The 9840-nt window shown below is 34.2% G+C and overlaps 2 protein-coding genes across 2 annotated transcripts; both read right to left on the bottom strand.

Annotated features, from left to right (window-relative positions):
* Window positions 1–648: 648 nt before the first annotated feature.
* Window positions 649–3529, bottom strand: LOC143573915 (clavaminate synthase-like protein At3g21360). Its single transcript, XM_077058677.1, has 3 exons — window positions 3134–3529; window positions 1763–2016; window positions 649–1142 (listed from the first exon to the last, which is right to left on the bottom strand). The coding sequence occupies exons 1-3, from the start codon at window positions 3512–3514 to the stop codon at window positions 782–784; spliced, it is 996 nt and encodes a 331-aa protein (XP_076914792.1). The 5' UTR covers window positions 3515–3529; the 3' UTR covers window positions 649–781.
* A 3089-nt stretch (window positions 3530–6618) lies between these two features.
* Window positions 6619–9497, bottom strand: LOC143573914 (clavaminate synthase-like protein At3g21360). Its single transcript, XM_077058676.1, has 3 exons — window positions 9107–9497; window positions 7735–7988; window positions 6619–7005 (listed from the first exon to the last, which is right to left on the bottom strand). Exons 1-3 carry the CDS (start codon window positions 9476–9478, stop codon window positions 6648–6650), a joined length of 984 nt encoding a protein of 327 aa, XP_076914791.1. The 5' UTR covers window positions 9479–9497; the 3' UTR covers window positions 6619–6647.
* Window positions 9498–9840: the final 343 nt, after the last annotated feature.

Here is a 9840-nt window from a genome sequence, read left to right as displayed (position 1 = left end):
ATAATAAAACATCATAGATGGGCTCATTATTGGGCTTTGAGCATTGGGTTTTTTCGTAATGTCAACTGGTGGTGTAAAAAGAAATAGGCTTGGCCCGTCAACCCGGTTTTTAACGGTACCCAATTCACCAAGAAAACCCACTGCCCCGACCTGGTTTGAAACCGACCCAACCCGCCGGTTTGCAACCAGTTTGTCATCTTGTGCTCTGAAACCAGTTTGGACCTGACCTGATAAAAAAAAACGATAAAAAACGGTTCTTTTAATCCTAAGCCGGTTCCAACCCGATCCAAACCATTCAATAGTGCAAAACGTTCCAACCCCGGTTTATTCAACACAATTTTGTCTCCAAACCGGTTTTCAACATGACCCGGCTTATTCCAACCCCGGTTTTGACCAATAGTTAACCAACCCCAACCGGTTCGGGATAAAACCCGATTTGCACATGTCTACCGTCAACGGGTTATGTATAGAAAAATGCAAAATCAATTTAAGAATTTAAATGGTACGTAAAAAAGAAAATCTAGCTCGAAATCTCAGCCAGTATAATAAATTGGCATACCCAAAATCCGACAGGTAATTTGGATACTTACCCGACGGATATTTGGCTAGGTGGCAAACGATTTTATAACTAGTATAAGACCGCGATTACCAACTCTTTAAATTCATAAAATGAGTACACATTTGATGAAGTTATAAAATGAAAGTTTTTATTTAACTCAAGGCTTAAAATTTAAACAAGTGTGCAAACACAGCTTCCACATTATCATCATCATAATCCTTTTCACTGACAAAGAGAAGCTAAAACCCTGCGCGGCGGCTCAAACGGCCGACGAGCATGAAGAACTGCCAAGTTATCGAGCAGCAAAACGTCTCCTTTTTGCCACGGAATTGCCACACTTTCTTCCTCCAACAATTTCAAGCAGTCATAAATCACATCCGCTGGCAAAGGCGTACCATCCCCGAATGTCACCGCCTTCACTGGATTGTTCCTTGCATCTTCCCAACCGGTATAAGCCGCCACCATGCTATTAAACCATGTTTTTCGGCCACGTGTTTCATCAACTTTGATCGCGGGAATTGGCCCCATTATCGTCTTCACTCCATCATCTGTCCACTCTAGCTTCATTCCAAGCTTCGCCGCCCTGCAATTTAATAACATAGAATAATGAAAACCAAGTCAGGTGCAATGTATTATTAATCTACATAAGAGTATGATATAATAATTACAAAAAATATAATATAATACTAAGCTATGATAACAAATTCTCTAACACCAAATTGTTCTAAATCCACCCAAAAACTTATAATTGTTCATAGAAAATAAGGATACAAACGAGCCAAGCCACTCGTGAGCTATTCGAGATTGGCTCGCTAAAAGCTCGAATCGAGTCGAGCTTAGACAAGCCCGAGCCGAAAAATAAGTTTGCATAATAAACGAGCCTGAGCCCGAGTTTCACTTATCAAGTGATGAGCTGACTTGCGAGCCTATTATTCCATATATATTTTTATAATAATAGTAATCATGTATAAACTATGATAAAATAATAAGTAAATTCTATATATTATGCTATATATAAAAATTATATTTGAAAAATTCATACAAAAAAAAGTATATATATAAGTAAAATAATAAATAAATAATAAACGAGTCGAGGCCGAGTTGAACTCGAGCTTGAAAACTACTCACGAGCCGAGCTTGAGTCTTAGAAGGCTCAACCTCGGCTCGTTTACACCTACATAACACACAGGATTAACTGCAAACCTTTCTTCAGCGACGGCTTTGTCTTTCGTCAAGAATGTGGATACCCATCCACGACCGATGGGAGACGAAGGATCATCGTCTTCCCCAAGCACTCTTGTGTAGATTAATCCGTGCTGTTCCAACCGATCAACGAACTCAGGGTGTTTCTGTTTCATCTTGTCGTAAATTACATGGCTGAGTACTGTAGGTGTTTCGCCCCCAATTTTCGGTTCCACTTCGCAGAAGAAGAACACCTTCAATGGAAACTTAGGAACCTGTTTCGTAACAATTCATGTTTACAATGAGTTTCAGGCTATGGAATTTTATGTAAAATTGATTTAAATGTAGGGGTGTGAACAAGCCAAGCTATTCGATATATGCTCGAAAAAGTTTGAAATGAGCCGAGCTTAAATAATACGCTGGTTTAGTAAACGAGCTCAAGCCCGAGATTCACTTATCGAGCTCGAGACGGCTTGCGAGCTTAAACACACGGGGGAAGCTTGGATGAGTTTGTTTGGGGGTGGGGGTGGGGGGGGCTCAAAACGTATTTTTTATTTATTTATTATTATTTATAAATATAAAAAAAATAAACGAGGGGGGCCTGGCTCAAATTTTCAGTCTAAAATGGGTACATTTACACTACGTATACAAATTTTCGAGCAAAAAGCGGGTAAATTTACACCGTTGTGCAAAAAAACAGGGGGGGCCACGGGCCCTCACTAAGCTTTGCTTTTGCTTAAACGAGCCTAGCTACTCGAGATTTGCTAGCCGAGCTTAAACGAGCCCAAGCCTAAATATAAGCTTGTTTGTAAACAAACAAGATCCCAAGCTTCACTTACTGAGCTCGAGCCAGCTCGCGAGTCTAAACAAGCCCATTACTTTTTTAATTTTTACCTAATAAATTTAAGATATAATATAGTTATTAATTTATAAAACTTTGATAAAAAAAATTACTATAATTTATCAAATTAATTAATAAACAATAAACAAGCTAAGCTCGATCTTAAAAAAACTTAAGCGAGCCAAGCTTTAGAAACAAAGCTCAAATCGATCCGAACTCGAGCTCTCATGATTTAAACAAGCCGGAGGCTTGGCTCGTTTACACCACCGGAAAGATCTTATAAATCGATTGTACTTAACTAAAAAACCCTAAGATAAAACAATAAATGAGCCGAGCTTGAGGTTTAGATACAAAACTCTAATCAAGCCAAGCTCCAGTCTTGGCTCGTTTACACTCCTAACTTAAAAAATCAATTGTAGCCTAAAAAAAGCTCGAATCGAGCCGATTTAATGCTCGTTTACTTCCCTAATTAAACCTTAGTGTTGATTTCGGTTTCAACTACCAATTAGAAACCCCAAGATTCTAAGATTATATAAACTAATTACAAACACCTGAGCCATCTCATGATGAAACGGGATCTTCTGATCAGGCGGAGACTCATTCGACGTAAACACACGCCCCACCACGTTCGTCCTGGGTGCGGCCCCACCGACGTACGGTAACTCATCATAACCAAAAGCTTCAACCACTTCATTAAACTCTGAAGCCGTGTCAACGGATGTAAACCCACGGAACAATATAGCTCCGGTTTTATGTAGCACGGACTCAAGCCATGGCTTCTGGTCACGGATAATATGTTTCAGATCATGGCTGTTGTTGGTGTTGGGTGTTAATATGGTTGGAAAGACAAGAGTGTTGTATGTTTTCTGTTGAGGTAAGGTTGATTGTGTGAATATGGTTTCTGGCATGCTTGGTTTTAGGATTGGTGTCATCAAGTTTGAGTTTGTTTGTTTGTTTACAATAATATTAATATTATATCGTTTTAAAAGATATTAATGGAGGAAGATGAGTTTGATTTTGCTTTTGGCTGGTTTTGAGTCCAGGTTCAGAGATGAAGGTAACCGTCAACGTGCTTATCTTTAATGGAATTAATAGATGAACTATTTTTGAATTATCCGAATATCTATACTACATATAATACACTAAACAAGGGAGAATTAATACACCCATTTTTAAGTAATTTACAACACTTAAAGCATGATGTATATGTGTTAGTAAGGGTAAACTTGTCTTTTAAACACAATTTATTCAACTTACAAGTTTGGTCCCTCATCTTTAATCATATTATGTTTTTAATTTAAGTTGTAAACTAACTTCCCACTCATGCTTTTTAAACGACTATAGCCTTTTCAAACGTTAATATTTCTATAAAAAAATTACACCATAAAAACGAGCATTTTATTCTCTTTAATTTAAATACGATATTGTTATAATTTTTTTGATTTTAAATAAATTAATATGTTACGTAGGAGTGTTCAATGTCGGTTTTGATGATTTTTAAGTTAAACTTGTGAGTCAAACCGTTAATACTGATTTTTTTGTCGTCCAAAACCAAAACTCAACCATTGAAAGTTGAAACCGAATAGTTACTAACGGCCTGGTTCCAGTTTAGTTTCACAGTTTGAACTCTAATAATAAATTTAGTTTAAAATAATTATTAATTTAAATGTATCATCAAATTTAACTAAACATCAACATAATATGATACTTGAGAGGATCATAAATAATGATAATTTTAGCCACACAAATGGTAAATATTAATGTAATATCTAGGACATTAAATAATAACAAAAAAAGATCATAAAATGAATCATACTGTAATTAGGTTAATTTGAAGTTGTATAGCCAAGTTATTTGTAATAAAAATATTATGTTCAATTTAATTTTAACTATATCTAATATATATTACAAAACATATCTAATAATTAATAATAAAAAACATTAAAATGCATTCAACATTTACTGTCTGGTATGGTTTCATATGGCCGGTTGCCAGTATAAACCGCGAACCAACCGTTCACTACGTTTTGAAAATTTTGAAACCTACCAACAAACCGAAAGTAAAAAAAGAAAAAGAAAAAAGAAGTCAAACCAATGACCGGTTTAAAACGCTTTTAAGGTTTTAACCGAACCATAAACACTTATATTTGTTACGTGATTAACAAGTTCAAACACCCGCTGCATCGCGCGGGCACCCGTCTGGTTCTCATGCTATATAGAAACATGTGTTAGTTACATAGGATGCAAGAGGCCGTAAAAACCAATTCGAAATTGGAAAAACCGAAAAATTCAAACCGAAAAAGCTGAATTGAAACAAAAACTGACGATTGGTTTTATGTTTGCATGTAATAAAAATCGAAAAAACCGAACCGAACCGAATTTCTAGTTTTTTTTTATTTTATTTTTTATTCTAAATAATTTATAAGAATTTAATTAATATGTAACTCGTATATTTTTTTGTCAAATGTATAATAGTCAAATAATTAATTACTAACCAAATTATTTTATATATGAATTAATTATTTACGGGCAACTTTTTTTCTTCTTAAAATTTTCAAGCTCAAATAATAAAATCAAAAAAACCAAAACTAAACGGTTTCAAAAATTCAAAAACCAAAGTTTGTGTTATTGGTTTGGCTTTAACCCAAAACCACACACCGCACCACGCACACCCCTTGTGTTGCATACTCGTTTCTACATGGTTCTCGTATTAATTGGAAATCAGGACCAAGAACATAAACACGAAATCTGATCTTAACTAAGATCGATTGTTTCGGTTTATTATTATTGACACAGTAATTACATACCCTAACCATTTATTTATACTGAATTAATTATTAACTTTCTAAACATACTATGACCTAAACCCTTACTTTCTAAACTTTCGGACTAATAAGATAAACATGCAAATAAACAAACTTAAGAACCGATAACTCTAAACATTTAAATAATTAATTACATACTAGTTAATTAATTACATATTAGGTCTTCTATAGACATAAGTAGTGGTTTCATAAAAAAGTGAAAAACGTGATGTCACGTCACTACTACTTGCATAATTGTTTCACTCATTCCATATAGTTAAAGTAATATTAAAATGAAGTAATTACGAAGTGGGAGATCGACGAATAATTGATAAGAATAGAGATTTCGGGCGTCATCACAATAAAACCTCAAGGGGCAACACCCCGTTTCATGAATTGGTGTGGTGATGCAGGGGCTTCGATGAATTTCAAAGTGATGTAATGATGCTATATTTTTACGAACTATAAACTTTTATAAACAACCAACTAACGTCAACAACACAACATCGCAAGCTACCTCCACAAGCTGAAGGACAACCATCTTAAAAAAAGTTGCATAACAACAATTACACCAATTCAAACTATGAACTTTTATGAATGTACGTGTTTGGCATTTTATATACATAATATAATTAAAATTCATATGCTTGGAAAAGATAACATAACCAAACCACTGTTTGTTTGCTCCTATACCGATAATCATTCAAGAAAGATAATATATATTAAATAAAAAAAATTATCCTTTAATTTGAAACCTCGATAAGGTTTGAAGAATCGAGTGGTTGACTAAAATGTCAATATTTTAAATTATTGATATTTAATCATAATTCCTTTGTTACCTTTAATATTATTAATTTTTATATAAAAATTTTACTTTTGCACTATTTTAGTATGAAAATATAAATAGCAATCACACTAAAGGATCTGAAAAATATAAATGGTAATAACATTATTTATTTTAGATGTAATTTCAAAACAAACTTTTTTTTAACGGTGTTTTGTAACTATCCCGGTGTTTTGTAACTATCCCATTACCTGAATAAATCTTTCTTAGATAGGATGAAAGTCATTCATACTTACTCTGACGCTCGAGATTTGCCTCATCCAGGAACACACTCAAGAAGAAAACCCAACCCGTAAGAAAACCCCTTGAGTCTGGTTTCATACTTAAAACCATAAAGATCTTAAGCCTTAACCGTATATTACATGAATTAATTGAGGTACATATCACAATTCACAACCATATCTCAAATCACAAAGTTCACTTGCAAAACGAAGCCAACACACGACGAGGCAGCGTGATCAAGGGTCGTCGAGAATGCAAGACCGCCAAGTTATCTAGCAGCAGAACATCACCCTTCCGCCATTGCAACGCAACACACTCTTCATCGAAGATCTTAGAACAGTCATCAAAAACATCAGTAGGCAATAGCTTACCGTCACTAAACACCACTGCTTTTAAAGGATCACTGTTTAGTTTATCTTCGAATCCTCCCACCACACTATTGAACCAGATTTTATGTTTCTTAACCTCATCGTATTTGAAACCAGGTTTCGGCCCGATTATAACCCGAACTGCACCTTCCATCCACTCTAGTTTCATTCCAAGCTTTGCAGCCCTGCAAGTTTGTTTTAAATAATAATAATAATAATAATAATAATATGTTCATTAAACTAGCCAACTAGGCATGTAAATGAACCAAGGATTCAGTGAATTGTTCGTTGCAGGAAGTTCGTTTACTTAACGAATGAACGAACATGAACAAAAAAATTTGTTCATTTAATTAAACGAACGAGCATGAACACATGTCTCGTTCCTTCATTTATGTTTGTGTACGACATAATAATATAATATAATATAATATAAGATAATATAAGATAATATAATTAAATACTATGTTCATGTTAATAAAAAAGTCATTATCCAGATAAAGCTTGGTTTGTGTTAAATGTTAATAAAAAAGTCAAAAGTAGTTAAATTAAAAAAAAAGGAAAAAAAAATATTATGTGTATTTTACAAATTATATCTCCCTAATACCTATGAAAATAATTAAATATTATTTATTCATTTTTGTTCATTTAAATTTGTTTGTGTCCGTTTACGTTTGTTCCTACATGCTCATTTATGTTTGTTTATGGCTATTCAAATATAAATGAACGAATATAAACATGCTCGTAACGAATATAAACGAACACGAACATGTTCATTTTTAAACAAACGAACATGAACACAAATTATGATTATCCGATTAACTGTTTGTGTTCAACATGTCCTTGTTCGTGTTGGTTTGGTTCGTTTACAGGCCTATGCTTACTCATCTTCTGAACGGTGAATGATAAAATCAGACCTTTCTTCGGCTACAGTTTTGTCGTCGGTCATGAATGTCTCCTTCCAGCTTCGCCCGATTGGTGATGAAGGATCAGATTCATCTCCAAGAACTCGCGAGTAAATCAATCCTTTTTCTTCCATTTCTTCAACAAATTTCGGGTGCTTTTGTTGCATCTTTTCGTATATTACATGACTTAATGCTATACATGTTTCTCCTCCTTTTCCTGGTTCTATTTCACAGAAGAAGAACAATTTGGATGGATACACAGGAGCCTGTCAAAAGAAAGCTAGGTGAGTTCTAGGGGTGTAAACGAGCCGAGCCGCTCGTGAGCTACTCAAGACCGGCTAGTTAAAAACTCGATTCGTGCCGAGCTTAAAAGAGCTCGAGCCCGAGCTTAATAATAAGTTTGTTTAACAAACGAGCCTGAGCTGACACGAGCCTAAACAAGCCTAATATTCATCTAATTTTTATTTAATACACCAAATTTATACTTTTATAATAATTTTTATATTATATAAAATATTATGATAAAAATAAGTAAATAATACTATGTATTATGTTATATATAAAAATTATCAATAAAATATATATAAAAAGTAGGTATAAATATTAGTAAAATACTTAATAAATAATAAACTACTCGAGCCCGAGCTTAGAAAATTACTCACGAGCTGAGATTGAACTCTAAAAATAGAGCTCGAAATAAGATTGAAAAACTACTCACGAGTCGACTCGAAAGGAGACCAACCGGCTTGTGAGTCTAAATGAGCCTATTACTTGTCTAATTTTTATTTAATATATGAAATTAATATTTTTATAATAATATTTATTATATATAAAATTATCATAAAAAGTAAGTAAAGAATATGCATTATGATATATACAAAAAAGTAGATATAAGTATTAGAAATTTAATTAATTAATAATAAACTAGTCAAACCCAAGCTTGGAAAGTTTCTCACGAGCTGAGCTCGAGCTTAAAAATAGAGCTCAAAACAAGCTTTCAAAATGACTCACGAACCTAACTCAAGCTTGAAAAACTACTCACGAACCGATTTCAAGGCTGAAAAATTATTCAAGAGCCGAGCTCGTGCTTTAAAAAAATAGAGCTCTTTACGAGCCAAGCTTTAAAAACTATTCATAGCCGAGCTCGAGCTTTAAAATTATTCATGGGCCTAGCTCGAGCTTTAAAAACTATTCACGAGCCAAGCTATAGCATTAAGTCATTAACACTACTCACGAGCCGATCTCAAGCATAGCCGAGCTCGGAATCTGCTCGTTTGAGTTCTAATATAAGTGGATCTTGATATGATATTCAGAATCAACTGCTACTAATCATCATAATTTCACCGAACAAATTTAAACAGAAGGATGACGTAATCATACATACATGAGACATCTCGTGATGCATCGGAATATCCAGCTCCGGCGGAGCTTCATTAGCCGTATACACTCGACCAATAACTTTACTTCTAGATCCGGCACCACCAACTCCATAGCTAAAGTCCTCGTAACCAGAGGCTTTCACGACGTCATTAAAATCCGAAGCGGATGACACGTGGAAGCCTCTGAAAAGAACTGCACCGGATTGATGCAGTAAAGAGTCTAACCATATTCTGTTAGACTTAACAGCATTGGTTAAGTTTGTTATGGTTTCTGTTATTTTGGGGTTTGGAGTGAGAAGGACCGGGAATGAAACTTCACCGTTGGATTTACGGTTTGGTAAAGATCCAACGGTGAAAAATAACGTCTCTTCGGACATGTTTGTTTTTACAAAATTTGTAAAAATTGTAAGCGCTGAATTGTATAGATGATGAAGATCTTTATGTATTGATCAATAATGAAACTAGAAGTCAAAAAGCATCTCTAGAAAAACATGTATCTTACATTATGAATGTGACATTGATAAATATTTAATTTATTTAATACATAAAAGTTTCATTAGATATTTAGAGCAATTGTAACTTAGTCAATGACCATTATTAATAGAGGTGTACAAATTGGTTTAAAACTTAAAACCGGTTTGGGTTGAAAGTGGTTCGATTTGGTTAACAAAAGTCAAAAGCGGTTTATGATCGGTTTCGGTTCAGGTTTTGACCGGTTTCGGTTCGGTTAACCGGTTTA

The sequence above is a fragment of the Bidens hawaiensis genome, unplaced genomic scaffold, assembly GCF_021521415.1.
Source record: "Bidens hawaiensis isolate Kalapana, Puna unplaced genomic scaffold, B.hawaiensis_p1.1 tig00026670_1, whole genome shotgun sequence".
In the NCBI taxonomy this organism is placed as follows: Eukaryota; Viridiplantae; Streptophyta; class Magnoliopsida; order Asterales; family Asteraceae; genus Bidens; species Bidens hawaiensis.
Note: the sequence above shows the minus strand (reverse complement) of the source record. Positions and strands in the feature narration are given on the sequence as shown.

Coding starts and splice junctions, on each gene's coding strand:
- LOC143573915 (XM_077058677.1), bottom strand. CDS start 3,514: ATGACACCAATCCTAAAACCAAGCATGCCAGAAACCATATTCACACAA. Junction 2,017..3,133: donor TTCATCATGAGATGGCTCAG/GTGTTTGTAATT, acceptor GTTACGAAACAG/GTTCCTAAGTTTCCATTGAA. Junction 1,143..1,762: donor AAAGCCGTCGCTGAAGAAAG/GTTTGCAGTTAA, acceptor ATTAAATTGCAG/GGCGGCGAAGCTTGGAATGA.
- LOC143573914 (XM_077058676.1), bottom strand. CDS start 9,478: ATGTCCGAAGAGACGTTATTTTTCACCGTTGGATCTTTACCAAACCGT. Junction 7,989..9,106: donor TGCATCACGAGATGTCTCAT/GTATGTATGATT, acceptor TTCTTTTGACAG/GCTCCTGTGTATCCATCCAA. Junction 7,006..7,734: donor AAAACTGTAGCCGAAGAAAG/GTCTGATTTTAT, acceptor ACAAACTTGCAG/GGCTGCAAAGCTTGGAATGA.